This window comes from Condylura cristata, unplaced genomic scaffold (assembly GCF_000260355.1).
Source record: "Condylura cristata isolate star-nosed mole 26May11 unplaced genomic scaffold, ConCri1.0 scaffold00005, whole genome shotgun sequence".
In the NCBI taxonomy this organism is placed as follows: domain Eukaryota; kingdom Metazoa; phylum Chordata; class Mammalia; order Eulipotyphla; family Talpidae; genus Condylura; species Condylura cristata.
Genome location: NW_004567106.1, coordinates 53971008 through 53991399, shown reverse-complemented (window position 1 = coordinate 53991399; position 20392 = coordinate 53971008). Strand labels below are relative to the sequence as shown.

General features: G+C 38.6%; 1 protein-coding gene across 1 annotated transcript in view; it reads left to right on the top strand.

The window, feature by feature from the left end:
* TSPAN12 (tetraspanin 12) overlaps window positions 1-20392 on the top strand; it is a 66085-nt gene that overhangs the window by 40724 nt on the left and 4969 nt on the right. Inside the window, exons 6-7 of the mRNA XM_004676976.2 lie at window positions 3191-3298; window positions 8408-8551. Coding sequence (XP_004677033.1) covers window positions 3191-3298; window positions 8408-8551 — 252 coding nt within the window. The remainder of the gene's footprint in view (window positions 1-3190; window positions 3299-8407; window positions 8552-20392) is intronic.

Genomic DNA, 20392 nt, shown 5'->3' with positions numbered 1-20392 from the left:
AGTTGTCTAATAAAATCAAAGCTTTTTCTGATATTGATGCAGTTAGCAAACATTCTGTGGTGAATCTGCTACTGTACTGTGACAGTGTTTGAATACTAAGTGGTAATTACAGACCAGTAGGTACTCTGCCCCCTCCAATTTACATGGAAATGATGCTTTGGTGCTGTGGCACATCTGTACTCCTCTGGAAATGCTTGGCCTGCAAACTATGACAATTCTCAGTAAGACCCAAGAATTTATGATTATTATTTTTTTTCCTTTAGTAAACATGGCAAAGACAGTACAGGGTTTAACTAGTTTAATAGCAAGTAAGAACTTCCTTCAAAACTGAATCTCCCCTGAAGTATTTGGAAATCTCTTGCTACCTTCGAGAATTCTAGCGTTAGTCAATCTTAGAAACTTTGTATATTTAGTGGTGTTCAAAGGTGGTTGGTTCCAAAGACTGTTTCTGTGTCTTTTTCATAAGAGAAGGTCTTTTATTGTGTGTTTTCTAGAAATGCCTGTATCGCCTTGACATTCAAGCAGTAGATAATAAATCATATAATTAATTCTTGACCCCCCTCACTCAGCTTTTGATTGTGTCTTTTGGGTCATTAAGAGGTTTTTAAGACATGAGCCTAAATTTTTTCATAGATTTAAAAATGCTTGTATCATGTTCATGTCATACTAATATTTGATAAATCTAAGGTACACATTTGAAATGAATTAATTTAATGAGCTTAACAAGGAAATGCTGGGATTGTAGTATAATCTCAGAAATTTGAGGAAACTCAAAGGAATTTTGACTTGAATCAGTGCTTTCTTCTAGCCCTTTAAGAAATGATCTGCAAATATCTCCTTAGTCTATCACAAGTACTAAAAGAGTGAAAAGTACCTTTTCAACTGAGGGCAAATGTGACTGTTTGTGCAAATCTTCCCCTATTAAGTCACTAGGATAGAGCAAGCGTTTTAAAGGTGAAATGTGAAAAGCAGTGTATTGGGGAAAAAGTTTGTCAGATTTTTAAAAATTCCGTTTGCACTAATTGCAGTGTGAATGAAAAGCGCCATTAAAGTTTATTAGCTGCCAAATTTTGTAGAACCCAGCCTTTGCATAGAATGGGCTTTGTGCCCTTAACTGTTCCATGCAAGGAGCCAATAACTGTGTTTTTCCTTTATGGCCAGATTACAATATTTTGTGCCAGAACCTCAATGATTTCCTCTGTTTCTTGCCACATTTAGTCTCAGATCAATTGTGGTCACAAGGGAGAAACAACATATTTATTCTGGAAAATAATATTAAAAATAGGACTGTTGTAATAACCAAATCAAGAGACTTGACATCAGAACACATTTCTCCATTATTTCTGTTGCTTATACATAGTTGCCTCCTTTATTCCGTCTCTTGAAGAGAAACTACCAATAATATTGTTTCAGATTATACATTTTGAAGGAATTTATTTCACTTCCATTAATTTTATCAAACGGATATAAAATAATAATTTATAGTGAGTAACTTGAACTTTGGCTAGTTCTTTGAACTATGTCAAAAATGCTATGAACAAAATCAACCCCATCTGCACATTATTTAGGAAGTGACATTGAATGCTGGGCTATTTGCTTATGTATTTTGCATTTCTAAGTTTACAAAAAGAACATTAATAAAGAGGGAAGCATGAAAAATTTCTGTGGAGAGGATTTTTTTAGATTTCTTCTCTCAGGATTGCTTTTTTTTTTTTAAAAAAAGATTTATTTATTCATACAGAACTGGGGTATAAGCCAGAGATGCGGAGGGTGAGAGGATTCACCAGAGACAGAGCAGAACAGGCAGATCGAGGAAGTACACTGCTGAGGGGAGCAGTGAGCGGGCCAGGAGAGGTCTGCCACACCATGTGGTCACCTCTGGGCAAGCGGGAATCTAACTCATGCTCGAGTGGCTTCAGCTTCTTAGTGCAGTGCTTTAACCCGCTGCGCTACCAGGGAGGGCCAGGATTGCTTTTTTTTTTTTTTAATAACTCTTCAGGGTCCTCCCTGGTAGCACAATGGGTTAAAGCACTGCACTGAGAAGCTAAAGCCACTTCAGCATGAGTTCAATCCCCACCTGACCTGGAGGAGATCCACATGGCGTGGCAAATCTCTCCTGACCCACCTGCTGCTACCGTCAGCAGTGTACTTCGTCAGTCAGCCTTTTCTGCTCCCCACTCTTTCTCTGGTGAATTCTCTTACCGCCCCTGCACCTCTGGCCTGAACCCCAGTTCTGTATGCACAAATAAATCTTTAAAAAAATAACTCTTCAAATAATCCTAATCTTGACTTCTGCTGCTCTGCCTTTTACTCACCATGCTCCTTTCTCTTCTTAATCCTTCTTCGGCTATATGCCATGTCTTGAGGCTCAAGACTGCTAGACAAGGCGTGTGTCACTCTTTATAGCAGATGTGGATGTCTGTCCAGGTTCCAGAGAGTTATTGTAATGCCACACTTGTGGCTGTGTGCGCCCCAGTTTCTTCTGATTAGTGTAGATAAAACAGTATGATATGCTGTCTGTCCGGCCAGCTATTGTGCTGTATACTTGAGTTCTGCCATAAGTAAACATTTGACTATGGTCCACGATGCCAGGTGACCTGAGAATTGAAACAAAATGTTTTAATTGGTAACCATTCTTTCCAGAATGCTAGTAGACTCCAAGTATAATTTCTAAAAAATGACTTATAAAATTATTCCAGAATGAGGCTTAACCTGACCTGAACTATTTCCCTTCTTCATTCTTCTTATTCTTCTTATTTTAGTACCTTAGTCTTCAGTCACTTCAGAGAACTTCACACTATGAAATCAAATCAAAGGGCATATCTCTTGATGATCGATTGTTATGAAGAGCATTTTGGTGTAACTGTAGAAAAAACAGTTTACTTGGTTTGTATTTTCCTTGAGTTTAATATTGGCATTAAATGACTTTACATTACATTCATTTGAAGAAACTCCTCATTGTGTGCAAAAATCTACACACAGAGATTGTTCAATAAATGTTTAATAACATTTAGACCACAAATATAAATTGAAAATAGTATATATCATTGTAATGTATTTCAAGTTCATTGAAATACATCAGTAGGTGTATGACTCTGAGAGATTGTGTTTGTGAATATGTGAACCTGTACATGTGTGTGTGTATGTGTATTTATATGTTAGTTATTGATAATTTGTTTTTTATCTTCAGGTTCCAGTGCAGTGGTCAGACATGGTCACTTTGAAAGCTAGAATGACCAATTATGGTTTACCTAGATACCGGTGGCTTACTCACGCTTGGAATTTTTTTCAGAGAGAGGTAATTGCTCTAATTTCTGAGGGAGAACGTATGGAATAAATGGCACACTTTCAAAACAAACATTCAAAGCTTTGGCTTTGGGCAGTTCCTCTATACTAAAAAGTCTCTGATTTAGTTGCTATGGGTGTAATTCTTTATTGAGAAATACCTTAAGTCACCCCATTCCCTGCCTTCCTTCCCATGCAAGCCTTTCCCCTTCATTTTATAAGGTTCAATTATATTTTAGAATTTCTCAAAAATCATTTGGCTAAACTAACATGAAGTTCATTATGAAAGTCACTTGATATCTAAATTCTATTTAAACAGAATTTTTTTCATGACTTTTAGAGCTAGCTAAAAGTATAATTTTCAAGTCATGGCTCTAATTTGCAAGTTAGAAGTCAGGACTTGATTAAAGGCAAAAGCATAAGCTTTCTAATCAAAATCTGGCTCTGCTGCTTACTATGTGAGCTTCTAGAATTTAGTGAACTTTCTGAAACCTCAACCTCCTCACCTATAGAATGGGATAATACAAGTACCTATCTTTTTGAGTTGTTGGAAAGATTAAATGGAATCATGAATTCGATGTTATCTAACTTGTAGTTATTAACAGTAATATTAAAAGGTGCACCTACCTTTTTTTTTTAAGACTTATTTATTTATGCATACAGAACTGGGGTACAGGCCAGAGGTGCAGGGGTGGTCAGAGGATTCACCACACACACAGAGCAGGGAGCAGAACAGGCAGATCGATAAAGTACACTGCTGAGGAGAGCATCAGGCAGGTCAGAAGAGGTCTGCCGCACCGTGTGGATCTCCTCGGGGCAGGCGGGAATTGAACTCATGCTGAAGTGTCTTTAGCTTCTTACTGCTGTGCTTTAACCCACTGCGCCACCAGGGAGGGCCGGCACCTACTTTTTTTTTTTTTTTTTTAAAGATTTATTTATTTGTGCATACAGAACTGGGGTACAGGCCAGAGGCTCAGGGGCGGTGAGAGGCTTCACCAGAGACAGAGTGGGGAACAGAACAGGCAGATCGACGAGGTACACTGCTGAGGGGAGCAGCGGGTGCGTCAGGAGAGGTCTGCCATACCATGTGGTCACCTCCGGGGCAGGTGGGAATCGAACTCTTGCGGAAGTGGCTTTAGATTCTCAGGGCTGTGCTTTAACCCACTGCGCCACCAGGGAGGGCCCGCGCACCTACCTTTTTAACCTAACATCCCTACAGCACTGCTCCTGCTCATTCTCAAGTGGGGACTATGTTTAGACATTCAGTCTCTGGGTACTTGATGTTAACTGTCAATCTTGCCTCAAATCAAGCTCTTCTCCTAAGCAGTGTCCTTGTGATTGGAGTGACATTCCCAGATGAGCAAATATGTTATTTCCCTTTAATTTCATTTAGAGCTGGACCGCAAAGCATTTACGAATCATTGCCCTACAGCACAGATATCCTGCTCTCTGCTCAGCTACTCTGTCTTAAATATGGGCAGAGATTCAAGTCTAGGAGCATCTCCAAATCTGACTCTTTGTGCTACAGTTATTGAGATGGTGAAAATTATCATTGTAACACAGATTTCCTGTTTATTTACATGCTTCCTGACTTTGCTTACTGATCATTTGTACTAAAAACAACAGGAAGAGAAAATAAGTGAAGCATAAGGGAATTTATAGTAAGCTGTGTTGAGCTACTGTCCTGGGAGGAGGCTGCCCAGAGTGCTTTATTTTCGGAGATTAGTGCTGTAGACCACAATAATCTTGATTTTAAAAAAAATCAGTTGTTTTGTAACCATACGAAGAGACCCCAGCTCAGTAGACAATGAAGAAACACTGCGAAGGACAACATGTTTATGTTTAGATTTGTAGCATAAATTCCCTCCTCTATATCCTATAGCTATTTAACATAAAAGAAGTGGTGAAGACCTCTGGGTTCCCTGCAAGTGTTTCTAAACACCTGTTAGTCTGCTAGGGCTGTGTTCATATCACAGTTACCACAGGACAATGGAAATGTATCTCTCCCATTTTGCAAGCCAAAAGTCTCAAATCAAGGTGTGCAGGGTTGATCTCTCCTGTGGCCTCTTTCCTAAGTCTGTCAATGGCTGTCTTCATGCCATCTTCATTCCACGTGTCCATGTTTAAATTTTCTCTTCTCATAAGGACATCTGTCATATGAGTTGGGATCACAACAGTGATCTTATTTATGTCTCTAAAGATCCTTTCTTCAGATTCTGGAGATTTGACCTTCAACATGAATGTGGGGGTGACACAATTCAGCCCATACCACCTCTCTTCCACAACAATTTGTAGACCTGAGCCAAGTTTGGTGAGGCCTCAGTTTCCCTGACTGGTCCTTAAGTACTGTTTTATGCATGTAGCTCTACTTAGTGGATTTTTCCTTAAGCTGGTAACATGTCTTTAAGACTTTTAAAAAACCTGGACATTGGGCCCTCTCTAGTGAAGCAATGGTTTAAGGCGCAGTGCTGCAAAGCCGGTGCAGCTGCTGCACCACGAGTCCTGTCTCCAGCCAGGGAGGTGTCCCACATGGCACAGCAGACCTCTCCTGTTTCATCCACGGCTCCTCTCAGCAGTGTACTTAGTCAGTCTGCTTGTTCTGCTCCCGGATCTGCCTCTGGTGAATCTTCTCACCACCCCTGCGCCTCTGGCCTGTGCCCCAGTTCTGTATGCATAAATAAATAAATCTTAAAAAAACAAAACAAAGCAAAACAAACCTGGACCTGGAGGGAATCATGCTAAGAGTAATAAGTCAGACAAAGAAAGACACAGCATGATCTCAGTCATACATAGAAACTTTAAAAGAAAAAAATAAACAAAACTCAAATTCATAAAGGGCAACTGGTAGGTTGTAGGCAAGAGTTTGGGTAGTTGGTGGGAAAGGTGGATATGAAGGGGGTGTGCCAAAGTGGGGAAAGGAAGTCAAAAGGTACAACTTCAGTCACAAAATCAACAAGTCATAAGGATGCAATGTATGTAGGGATGGCATCGAAAAAGACTGAAGAGTCATTTGAAAGTTGTTAGTTAAGTAGATCTTACAGTTCTCATCACAAGAACATGTTCTAGGACTATGTGGTAACGTGTGTCAAATTTTAGGAAATAGTGCCATCATTTTCCAGATGAAGAAATCAAGGTTCTAGTGGATCATAATAATAAAAATAAAGTTCCATAATAATAATAATAAAAAGTTTTCCTAATGGGGAAAATAGTCCCTGACTTTTAAAATTTCGTATTTGAACATAGTGGTTGGAAAGTAAGCTTTGGTATAAGTAGCCTCTGCTGCACACTGTGATTTTGGCAATTTATTTGATCCACTCGAACTTTGGTTTCTTCATCTGGAAAATGATGGCGGTATTTTCTGGAATTTGACACACAATCCCAAGAGTGGTGCTATCTCACAAGATAATTTTTAAAGAAGCCAGGAAAACTGCAAAGATTATAGACTACAGTCACATGGGCATAACAATGGTCTTGCTTAAAGGAGTTTTCAGGAAAATTTTAGTACCAATTCATTATCTTCTGTTGCAAAAGGAAAACAGCTATGTAAAAAGAAAAACTATCTTACTGACTTATAAAAAGAAAATGCTTGGCACTGAATGTGGGATGCCTAAGTTTTTTGGAAGTTATTATGTGGAACACCTCATTTCCTGACAAGGTCAGATAAATGGGCTGTTCTATTGTGGATGGGCTTGTGTGTTCCAAGAACTGTCCTTCTGTCATCGACATAGAAAAACACACATTGTTAGGAAATAAGAGAAATAGGTTTCTCTGAGTGTAAGGATTTAAAAAGACTGACTTGGGAAGGAGGTAGTTTATGATTTTTAGAAAGTGAAGTCTTCATGGTGCATATGTTTTCTATGACTACTCAATGACTTACATAAAATATATGATGTCAAATTATATTTGACTTAATTTATCACACTTCTGGTATCTACCTGGTTTTTAGAACAGTGTATAAAATGGAAATGCTAAAGAGATAAAAAAAAGTTTCTTGGAAAATTCTAGTATTACTCATAGTGTTCAGTAATCCATCATTTATAATATTCTTAAGATGATTTCCTTTCTTTTTTAAAATTAGATATGTAAGCAAAGAAAAAAAATGGAAAATCACTGCTAGTATTATCCTTGTTACATTTGCATGCGAAGCTGAGAATTCTTCAAAGTTGATTTTAGTTGGATTTTGAAGTGATGGGTTGTGATATTTTACGACGCAGTGTTAATCCGGGACATGGATGGACCTGGTAGGCTACATAGCTTGCAGAGCTAGTCACTCTTGGCCAGGCTCCTCATAGTGACAGCTCATATTCCTTGTTTTTGCTGCTGTAGAAGAGTAAACCTCCTCTACCCAAGGGTAGAAAATTATTCATCAGAGTTAATTATTTTGGATCTAATATGAGTCTGTCTCTAAATAAGTGTTCTAAACCACTATCAGAGGAAGTTTTTGCTAATCTTTGGTACAGTGAAACCAAAAACATAATATTTTTCTTAAATCCAAGGTAATTCAAGCTAAAGACACTTGACTTTTCTGGCATTATGTCAGAATTCTTTATATTTATAATGTCACTCATATAATTAAAAATTGTTGATCCCAACCTATGTTTAGATCTCAGAAAGTTTTACTGGTTAATAAATCCAAGTCTGGTAAATCTTTGCGATGGGGATTCTTAAACAGATTTGGGAAAGAAATCTTTTTCAAGAGACTAAAGAAATTTTTAATATAATATTTGAATTTGATAAATAATTAACTGGTAAGTAAGGGACATAAAATTGATTGATCAACTGTTCTTTAGAAGCTTGAGGTTTAATAATAAATGTAAATTTTCAGCTATTTCATTTGATCATGTATGTTAACTCCACTGGGGTGGAGAATCTTCTGGTTGGGGAGTGTAACTTAGTCCCGTGTGATCTGTTCTCATGTGTTTCATGAATGCTTAGAAACAGTTTCAGAGTGGAGTTCTTCGTCACATTTCTGTCATCGACACAGGATGTACACATATCATTAGGTGATGACAGAAATGTGTTTAGTGCTATGTACAAACATTTAAGAAACCTATCATTTAAGCCTTTAAGTTAAGAAAATATTTTTTCTGTTTCTGAGTCTATCCTCTCCTGTTCTTTGCAGTTTAAGTGCTGTGGAGTGGTATATTTCACCGACTGGTTGGAAATGACAGAGATGGACTGGCCCCCGGATTCCTGCTGTGTTAGGGAATTTCCAGGATGTTCCAAACAGGCCCACCAGGAAGATCTCAGTGACCTTTACCAAGAGGTAAGGCCTTATATGGTTAAACCATTAGGAATATAAGTTTTCTTACAATGACCTTTAAAGAAAGAACTAACAACACACCGATGAAATTTTCTTTTTCTGTCAAAATATAAAGGCCCTTCGATTTTTTGCTCTGATAATGTGGAGAAGCAGGATAGTTAATGTATTCAGTATAAAACTTGAATACTAATCACATTTTAACAAAGGAAATTGGCAAAGCTAGGTTTTAGAATTCATTGCATTTTAATCTGTATTGTCTAGATCCAATTTCTGTGCCACCTCCTAGGGGTCCTTTGAAGACAGATATGTGAACAGCTTGAGTCTTACTCTGGAAATTCAGGAGAAGAGGGCTTGCAGTTCCTGAGCAGAATACGTATTTTCCGGCCTCTTTCCATTAAAACATACATTGGGGAGAAAGTCCCACTCTCTAGCAAATATGCTGTTATCTACTCTTCACCCCCCCCTGCTGGTAATAGCTGTTGTGTTAGTTAACTGATTTAATTAAATTACATGCTCACTGGGCTTCAAACCAATTGTCACATGCTCAGAAACTTGTACATTGATGTTTTCTGGAAGCATTTGTCAGAATCATCAGTTATTCTATTATTACCAAGTTTTCTCATGCCTTCATTTTTAGTGGTGATTTCCATACTTCATTAGCAGAAGAATCTGATTTTCAATTTATAATCTAAAACTGTATCATCTAACATAGGATTGATGGTTATGTGTGATTGTTTTATATTTTTCTTCTTTAAAGCTCTTGAGAGCTCTTTTTAGCTCTGTTAGAGCTATACATTCTTTTTTAAGAGCTCTATACTTCTTCAGAGCTATACATATATGTGTTGTAGTATGAATAATGCGAATGCTAGTCTATGTCAAGTCAGAGTTTTTCCACATTGCGATTCCAGATAACGGGTAGGTACTTGCTGGAGTTATAGCTGGGAGATGACTTCAGTGCCCCAGACAGAACAGCAGCCCTCCATTGATTTACATTTTGGGTTTCCATTCTAGATCACCACTGTCTAATAAAACCTTCCATTATGATAAAAAATAGCTTATGTCTGTTATGCAGCAAAAGAGCTGGTAGTCTACACAGCTCATTGTCACTTGCCATGTCACAGGGCAACTGAAGAACTGAAATTTGTATTTCATTTTAATTTAACAGAATCCAATTTATGAAACATGCATTTATATATATTTTAAGACGGTTGCCTTAGGAGATTACATATACTCCCCACTAGAAATACTATTATTGATCAAAATCTTTTTTTTAGGCTGTCTGCCAAAGTCAGTTGTGGAGATATTTAAAAAAATCACTTTTATTCATTTATAGTAAAGATTAGCTAATTTGAAAAAAAAAATGCTGGTTATCCCTGCACAGATGATCCATCCTATCTATGTGTTCAATTCAAGTAGCTATCCTCAGGCAACTGAAAAATTACTGCAGAGGACAAGACGATGGCATATTAAATGGGATCCAAAGTGAAGTGCTTTGAGCTCTAGGGCACGCCACAGAGAAGCGTGTGAGGTAATTGTTAAGAGACTCAGAATTGTGTAAGTTTTCTGCTGTCATGAAGAACCAAATCGAGGGGCTTCTACTGCAGATCCACCTTCCAGGGGATCATCAAGGTGTGGCAAGGTTGGTTCCTTCTGAAGAATGTGAGGAAGACTGTTCTGTGCCTTTCCCTCAGCTTCTGGAGTTTTGCTGGGAACAGCCAACTTCCCTGTAGAAGCAGCTCTCCCGTCTCCACGTCCACTGGCATATGGCTCTTTCCTCATTGTCTCTGCATTTCTCCTTGTATGGGGAAACTGGCCGTAATGGTTTAGGGGCTAACCTTTCTTTCTTTTTTCGTTTATTTTATTTATTTATTTTAGAAATTGAATTATGTTTATTTTAATCTTAACAAAATGGGCCCCAGCACTGTAATAATTTCAGATGCCTTAACATTGGGAAGTCCTATATTAACAAAGTTGTCCCCTTTATTTTTTTTAAAGATTCATTTATTTATGCATACAGAGAGGGAACAAGCCAGAGGTACAGGGGGTGAGAAGATTCACCAGAGACAGTGGGGAGCAGAACAGGCAGACTGATGCACTGCTCAAGGGAGTAGCAGGTAGGTCAGGAGAGGTCTGCTGCACCTGGCTGGGAGAGTTCACAGTGCTGTGCTTTAACTTGCTGCACCATCAGGGAGGACCCCAAAATTGTCCCCTTTAAAGCAGACCCATTTTTTTTTTTTTTACATCTGAAAATGCCACACAGACACACAAAGATATAAAATGAACCAACAATCTTAACAGGAAAGGTCAATATATAAATCCATTTCATGAACAGAAATCTGTGATTTTTTTTCCTTAATCGTCATATAACTGCTTTTTTTTCTGCTTTATCTTTAGTGTTTTGTCTACTTTAGGAGCCTTGAGAATTATAAAGCATTTTTATTTTTTTAAATTTAAAAGGACACGTTTATTAGGAAAAGGAGACACCCGCATAGTTACAGGCTGGTGGAAAGGCAGCAGGGACATACCCTTTTCCAGTACAACATCACCTTAACTAATCACATCTGCCAAGACTCATTGCTAAATATGATCCTACTTTGGGGCACCGAGGGCTAGGACCATCACGCACACATGCTTCTAGAGGGGACACAATTCAGCTCAAAACAGGAATCGCTGAAACAACTAAATAATGGAGGTTGCTTATTTTTTTATTTTTTATTTTTAAAGATTTATTTATTTATGCATACAGAACTGGGGTACAAGCCAGAGGTGCAGGGGTGGTGAGAGGCTTCACCAGAAACAGAGCGGGGAGCAGAACAGGCAGATGGACGAAGTACACTGCTGAGGGGAGCAGCGGGCGGGCCAGGAGAGGTCTGCCACGCCATGTGGTCACCTCCGGGGCAGGCGGAAATCGAACTCATGCGGAAGTGGCTTTAGCTTCTCAGTGCTGTACTTTAACCTGCTGCGCCACCAGGGAGGGCCCCGGAGGTTGTTTATTTTAAAAGGCCGTTGGATTATTTTTGATTCATGCTCCATAGTACTGATATGCGCTTTGTTTGGATGTTATCATTCTACATATCTTGTGTTCAGTAGCATTTGGCTTTGATTGAAAAGGAATATAAGTTTTATACCAAAGAGTAGTTGGGTTGTTGTCTTAGAGTTCCTTGGTAATCCTGTTACATCTTGTTTTCTGGGTAAAAGCTGAATGTTGACAAGGTTTGTAGTAGGGATTAATTAATCAGTGGAGCAGGTAAAGTTCTGCTCATTCTATAAAACAGAAAATAGTGCTTAACAAATCTGAGATACTACTAAATGCCTGTAGCATTATGGATATACAAATTAATGATAATATACTACTAGGTTTTAAGTAAAACGATGATTATAGTATAGAGATGTAAGTGTGGATATGTGAATTGAAATTCAACAATTTTCCTACCGTGAACTTAATCCATTTGTTAGCTTATCGGAGTAGCATGTAACGGTGGGGAATTTTGAGGCTCTGACACCAGACTGTCGTAATTTCTACCTTCTTTACAGATTATTATTGATGATTTGATAAAGACCAGTGTTAATCATGTGGGAGGCAAACATGAATCATTTCCCAGCTCTTCCCACCAAGTTTGAATATGGACCACTTCACTTCAATTTTACTTTATTTAGTTGCAAGGTGTTCAATCACACGTCCTTTAAATTTACTTGTAAAAACAATCCATTTTTACTTGTTTGTCTTAGATTATTTCCTCCAGCAGTATTTAAATGAAGTGCTGTACCTTCAGGATGTCTATAACTTAGATATCCACAAATTTTAAGATTTAAAAGTAGCCCCACTCTTGTGCTTCTGCAAATGGATGACTCAAGATTGTTTTAAAATTTTTTAATATATTTTTTATATTTTATTTGATATTTTATATTTCAGAAGGCTCTCAGAACCGAGTTGGCCCTGTCACTTATAAGATGTTCTTTGGACAAATGTCCAGTAGAGGTGGAGATTCAATATATCTGAGTAATTAATTGTAAAATTACATTTTTAAATTAATCATGGGTGCTGATATTGGTAATGATATGGTGCATAATTAGATACATAGTTGACTCACAAAAGTGGATCTCTCTGAGGCTTTATGGCACTGAGTACTATTAAATCCATCATTAAAAGTAAGAGTTAATTCCACTTCTCCTTGCTGAACATATGTTTCCTAATTACCATGTGCCCAGAAATTGCAAGATGAAGGGTCTGGGAAGAGAAGCAAATGAGGTATGGCTAGAGGTATTAGGGATGTTTATTATGAAGTCGCAAGTTCTAAGAGGAGCTATTTTAGGTGTCCTCAAATATTTCAAAGTTCATCATGCAGAACAGGAACTCAACTTACTCATTGTTGCTCCGAGGGCCAGAAGTTACAGGAAGGAAATTTTGAATCAATAGAAGGAAGGCCTTGCTCATCAAAATCCGTCCAATTGTGAGACAGTTTCTCTTGTAAAATAGTGAAGGTCTCATCACTAAAATATTAAAGTCAAGGTCAGAAAACCATGTCATGGGTGGTAGAATGGGTTTTTAAATTAAGAGTGAATCTGTACCAGATAAACTTCAAGGTCCCTTTTATCTTTCATATTCTGTAAGCTCAGAGATAAGAATTGGCTTACTTCCTGCAATCTTTCTTCAGTAGTTTGAAATCAAGGGAGTAAATCATTCTCATCCATCTGGTGACCTGCATGGTCCCTGACCCAGTAATATTTTGTGACACATTTTCAAACCTGTGAAAAATGGCAGAACAGGCATATAGCAACAATCACACATTTTAGCAGTGTTCCTATCAGAGGTATTGGGTTCGGAACATTGCTCCACAAATACCTTTAATAATCTACACACTTACATGGACACAGGGATTTTAAATCACAAAGGAAAATGTCGCTGACCATGAGCTTGGCACAATTACATTAATTCAAAATGTGCGGGGAGTTACCTGTGCTTCTTATGTGTTAAGGATGCAACAGGAAACATTGTAGGCGAAATCTCACCTCTTGTATAATTTATGTTCTTGTTAGTGACACAAACATTTTTACAAGAAAAAAAAAGCAACAACAATAAAAACCATCCCTGTGATTGTGAGCACTTGCTGACGCTGATCTGGGGCATGTGCTGGAGAATGACTTAGTTTGGTGAGGGAGCTGCTTAAAATAGGCTAGGCAGGAAAAGGCTCTCTTAGGAGGTAACATCGGAACTCAGACAGTAGATGAGAAGGCTGTAGCCATGGAGCGATCTGTTACAAGGTTATTTTTGGCCTAGGGAACTGCAAATGCAAAGCCTGCAGCAGGAGACCCAGGCCAGTGGTTCCTGATTTCCTGCTGACCTATCTTTTGCCATTATGTGACCACGCACTCTGTAAATGTTGCATCATAGGTGGGACTTGGTTTTGGAAAACATCAGACTCAGAGTTGAAGTTGCTAAAATGCAGGACTAGGGTGTAGCTTTCTCTCACCTGCTGAGTTTTCCATCAGTTTCTAAAGTTTTGTGTCTAGGCTTGATCAGGAGAAGAAAAGCAGAGAGAATAAAACACAAAGAAGGTTAGTGGAGAAATAGTCTTTGCAGAGTGGGGGCTCCTGCCTTCTTGTTCATGGACCTGTGTTCTTTTTTTGGGTGGGCTTCAAGGGGCTTTGGGCTTCAAGGAGAAAGGGAAGCTACTGAATTCGTTTTTCATATTTTATAGGCAATTTTTCAGTGACTAAGATCTATAGGTTTCAGCTACTCTTCTTGGGGGTCCCATACCTAAAAGCAGGAAAAGCCTCAATTGTAGAGAATAGTGTGGTGATATCGCCTGTGGAAAATGAAGTATAAGCAGCACCTCCAAGGGACTGGAATGCCATTTTGCATTCACCTCAAGAAAAAGAAATGAAAGTGAATGGGCTCACAATAGACTGACTTCAAGGAACCAACTCAAGATGTAAAAGATCTAACAGGAGATAGTGTGGGGGCAGGGGTGTGGGTGTGAAGGCATGTGATCGCTCTTAGAGTCTTGGTTTGCAGGACTAAGAACCTAGATGACAAGTAGGTATAGGCCTCCAGCATTGGGTGAGAGAGGGTAGCTCCTGGTGAACCATGTGGGAAGGGTTGTGTGGAGTTTTATTCTCAATTGTGTGTTATGAGCTCTGTGAGCTGACAGTCACTAATTCAGTCAGCCCCAATCCAGGCTGGATATGTTGCCCTACCTAACTCCTTTACACCCTGCTGTCTTTGATAAATGGTGTTTGTTTTACTGTCTATTAATAAAATACATTTTATTTCTCAGCTGTATCTCATCTCTCCACTTGTTTTACAAGCACTCTTCTCCTGTTAACATCTTTGGCCAGTGAGAAAGCTGTGTTCATACTGTATGTCTATTTGCTTTAAAATACAAACAGCTTTTTGGGCCCTCGCTGGTGGTGCAGTGGGTTAAAGCACAGCACTATGAAGCTATCGCAGCCACAGCAACACAAGTTCAATTCCAGCCAAAGAGGGTGACTCACATGGTGCAGCAGACCTCTCCTGTCTCACCTGCTGCTCCCCTCAGCAGTGTACTTCCTCAATCTGCCTGTTTTGCTCCCCACTCTGTCTCTGGTGAATCCACTCACCCCCTGCACCTCTGGCCTATACCCCAGTTCTGTATACATAAATAAATCTTTTTTTAAAAAAGAAAATACAAACATCTTTTATTCATAATTCTGATACACAACCTTCTATAGGCCTAAATGCTTCTAACCCCCAAGTAGAGATGACAGAGTCCGATGGCCACAGGATACAGAGAGAATGGAGGTGCGGGCTTCTGGCAAACTCTGTATAGGTGATAGGCTGATCATTTTTCTCTCAACTAAGCCTGCTTTTAAGTTACAGGTGTTATTCTTCTTGGAATCAAATAAATTTCGTCACTTGAAATGAACAAAATTAGGAACAAATTCAAAGAGAAGTCCAGAGCAGGAAGTGAGCGAGGACAGCTCAAGTGCTTGGCCAAGTACTAGCCAGTTGCACTAACATAAAATGGGTTAAATCTGCATAGAAAATTTTCCCTCACCAGGGTTAGAATAAAAGGTAGGGATTAGATGATCTTGTATTGGGGCATGAGAAGGAGCATGACATAGGATAGAGGATCCTTATTGCCATTGTTTTTGTGAATTACAATTTGCAATGGGAGCGCTAAGCGGAAATGATAATGTATTGGACTTCCAACGTTGAAGTTAACAGACATATGTTAGCCAGGTGCAGAAGACATTTGGTGGCATGAAGCTAAAAAGGTCATTCTAAGCATAAAGGTGGTGGTGCAAAGTTAGAACTGGATGCAAGAAAACACAGCCAGAGCCCAGGGCTTGAGGAGGCCTGGGCTGAAGGGGCTGGGCAAGGACAAGCCCTGAATGTCCCACTTACTCATGCATTTTATACAGGAAGCTGTGAGTGGTTGCCACAGCTTGAGGTAGCATAAACAAAGGGAAGACTTAGGATGGAGTAGTCATGGGATTCTGATTAATAATGACACTCCATTCTCAGGTAAACACACATAGAATTTCCTGTTCCGACAGTAAACAGTAGGCAGCTTTCAGGCTCAGTGGTTATTTAGATAGAATATCCCCAAGAACTTCCATTCTCAGGGTTCTTTTCTATAAAGTCAAAGACTCTCCCTCCTGCTCTCTGCTGACTTCATTATCTCTTCAGTAACTTGCTGGCAGGGATCAGGTTGACTCTGACTTGGGGTGATGCCTGTTTTATCATTCAAAGCCCCGCAGGACCTGTTTGGGCTTGGTGGGGAGAAAGAAATCCTTTTTATCTTAGACTTTGCTTGATCTAATCAGACCTTGAACTATTCTGCCAGTTTTGCTTCAGGTATACAAGTGCATTCTTCTTTTTTTGACTCTCTTTCTTGACATAGTTCAATTGCCAAGTTTCCCGTTACCCATTCACTCTTCAAACAATTCTCTCCTGTGTTATATGAGCAGAGACTTGCAAATTTTGCCTTTAGAACTTACTGATATGAAAGGCATATAAGATTTTGACCTGGAAAAGTACCTCACAAAGTAACCATTTTCGATGTATGCTTCAAAATCATTATGTCAACCTCGTAGGGAATGAAATGAGCTGAGGTGAGGAGTGGGTCTCAACGCAGGGAAATCAGGTAGGAAACTGTTGCAGGTAATTCATGTGAGTGATTATAAGGGCTGGGATTCAGACTGTGCCACCGAGGGTGGAGAGAAGGGAATGAATATGGAAGCTGTAAAAGAGACATAATGAACAGGACTAGATGATGAATTGACCATGGGGAATGAGTGACAGGAAGCTACAAGGACGCTTACCTTGGGCTTGGACCCTAGATAGATGAGGAAGCTATTTACTGAAGGGAGAGGTTGGATTTGATTAATTTCACTTTGGAAATGCTGGGTTTGGGTTCCTGTCAGGTACTCCAAATGCCCCAACCAGCAGGAAATAACGAAACTCAGGAGCCAGAACTCAGCCCAGGATAGGGATTTTCCCTAATGAGGGAAAGAACTAACTCAAAATACTGTGGCTTGATTATAAACTAGCAGGCCCAGCCACCAGGAGTCTCGGCTGCATTCATTTTTCGGGGGCCCAGGAAGGTGAGACAACTCTGTTGGTTTTAATTCCTGTCGGCTGAAGTGGGCTACTCTTCTTTTCCAAATATAGTAAGTGGGCAGAAGGAGGGAGTGGGAAGAACACCCAGTGCTTCCAGTCAGCTATTATCACCCCTGCTCCTATTTCAGGGTGCCCCTTCTGGCCCTTCCCATGACTTAATCATGAGCTTGTGTGCTTTCTGGTTGGCGCTATGTCCCCCTTAGATAACATTAATTACTCCCAAGAAGTGGGGAATAGACTAACAATTCACAGGTGTTAACAATGTAAATGAAGCAATAAAGAAATGGGAGGAGATAAAAGATGGTATAATAGATGCAGCCTAAGATCAGACCTTGGGAAATGGCAACATTTAAAGACAGAATGAGGAAACTCTTATGGGCAGAGAAGGAATGCAAAACAGCATCTTAGAAATCAAGAAAGAAGAAGTTTCTAGGAATGAGTTCTCTTTTTTGAGGAAGCCTGGCTCAGAGGTTAAGACGGCTCTAGCTCTGCAAGTTAGTCTCTTTGGCTGAAGTCTTTCTTCTTTCCCTTACTGTGTGATCATCATCACCCTTTTATCTTCCTGTGCTTCAATTTTCTCTCTTGTAAATGAAGAGAGTCAGAGCTTACTGGAGAATGAATTAGCATATCTAAACTTTTTAAAACAGTTCACATTTTACCAGAACTATGTATGACCCGTAGTAGCTGAGAGTTGAAGTTAGGTATTGAAAAGCACACATTGGATTTTTCAAAGAGGATTCCCACATAGAAAGCTCTATAAGCAAGTGTTTACATGAATTGTTTAGATGCTAAAAAATCGTACAATATTGTTAGCTCCATTTAACAGCTGAGAAAACTGAGGCACAAAGAGGCTCAGTGACCCAGCACTGTTAGTGACTAAGCTCAGATCTGTTAGACTCTAAAGCCCATATATTCAGACACTAATGCTTCACTTCTCAGCCCCCTTCCCTACGCAGAAATGAAATAATCATAGAAGTCATCTCACAACATACTGCTAAAATACATAGAGTGAACCACTCGACATGTTATAGACCCAAATCGTCAATGCATGGTAGCAGCTAATGACAATAGTAATAGCTTAACAAGGTACTTACTATAGAGAATAGAGAAATTAGTGAACTAAGGTAAGATGTTTGCTGGTCAGATTGCTCTTAGTTTTGCTTGTCATGTGTGACAGGGAAGTCTGTATTTCCTGGTTATGTATCTTTGTGCGTTTGGACATAGATTTTCAGGGCAAAGTTTAGGGGACTTCTGTGAGTCCCACATTTCATGTTTAAACACCTGCCCATTCTTTATAGACCAACATTTCAATGGCGAGAAGGGTTCAAGGAGAGACACTGCTTGGTTGAGCAGTTTGCAAATGTCTTGCTCAGTCAAGCGGGGATGGCTGGCTGCTGGAACTGGCATCACTGGGGAGGCTTGTGCCTTCTGGGCTTTCTCACTACATCTCTTTGTAGACAGACTTTTTTGTGTAAAAATGAAAAGTGTCCAATAAATGTACACTTTTAAATGATTCTGCCTAACTAATTGGAATATTGTGAGGGTCAAGTGAGGTCCAAGGGCCTCTCATTATTATGAAATATGAAGACATTTTGTTTTCTATGCATGGATTTTGTTGACCTTACTCTTAAAATAACAGAGTCCTGCAGTGAATTTTATTACATGCTGTTTAATTTTTTTTTTAAAGGAAGCATTTATTTCCCTGCAGAGCTTATGATTACCAGTGGAGAACTTTTGATCTAACCTGTTTAAAGCTCATGAACTCCTGCACTGCTATCATTCAATTTTTCAATTTTAGAAGTAGGACTGAAGATTATATATTTGTACCTGATAATTAACACAGTCATTTGGAACGTGAGAGTCATGTTTATTACCAAAAATCAAATACAAAAATATCAATACTGGCATGCTCTAGTCCTAGATTTTATTTATACTTTATCTTCATAAGCACATTAGAAGTCTGTGTAAATTTTTTTTTAATGTGGACTATGAATATTGAGTCCTGAAAAGCTATGGGTCTTCTTGCAATTTTAGAAACTCATTTTGGAGATAGATCAGAGAATTATTTCAAGTGTATAATTTCCTCAAGTGTAATGAGGCATCCTGACATGCCTTCAAACAGATTCTAGGAAATGTAGAGATTAGTGATTTTTCTCTGATAAATAAGGTAGTGCTATTATTTACAGTGAAGAGATGACCAGAATTTTAATACTGTAGCAAGTAGGTTAGCCAATGTCTTATTTACCTTTGAATTTTCTGAGTTTGTGAGTGTTGCGCTAACATATCTCTAAGAAGAAAACATTTTTTAAGGCAACTCAGAGTATTTTGAGTAAAGTAAATAAATACAATTCTGTTCTTTCCTATTCTGGATAAAGCACTTTGTGAAATGAAATCCAGTTTTAGACTCTAGCATTTCAATTTCTGCTTTTCACTCACTTAATAGAAATGATTATTTATAGAACTAAATATATGTGAATAGAACACTGGAATATATAGACGCACACCTATGTTTTTTCTTCTCCAGATATTGTGTCTTTTTTTTTTTCAACAAAGTGTCCAAGTTTACATGCTAGCATATAAACAGTAAACATGATTATTTGACTGGTTTGAAATAAGTCTCAACCTTTGTTCAGACTAAATTTCTCAATGAGTATGAATTTAGGGGATGGCTGAGGAGGACAATTATTTTATGCACAGAAATCTGGAAAAACACTATCTTCTCAGAAAGAATATTCTTTTGGAAAGTTAGCCCTTGACCTTAATTGTGTAAATGATTTGTTGATATTCAGCATGGTACCTAAGATACTATAAGTCTCTACAATGCCTTCTGAGTCTCTACAAGATATTAAATTGTGCATTACGGAGAAATCTATGCTTTTATTTATAAATTTATAGCCTGGATCTTTTTACATTGTGTGTAGTGCATAACTAAAAGAACACAATTAATAACAAATTGTAAGTAGACTGGTAAGCCCAATAAGAAAGAATGAGTGGGTTTACTTTAAAAGGTAGACAGGTTATAACTTTTAAGATTTATATTTTCCTTTGAGCTTTTTCATAACCCAGGTGAAAGGAGACATAAACACCTGCATGATTTTAATATCTGGGCATCAAATGTTCTTGCACTTCAAAGAATGCAAAATTCTGAAGTGTTTTTTTCAAGAGACATTTTATATATATTACTTTAAGTTATCTAGGTTATCAGTATCTAGGTTATACAGAAAATAGTTTTTGTATAT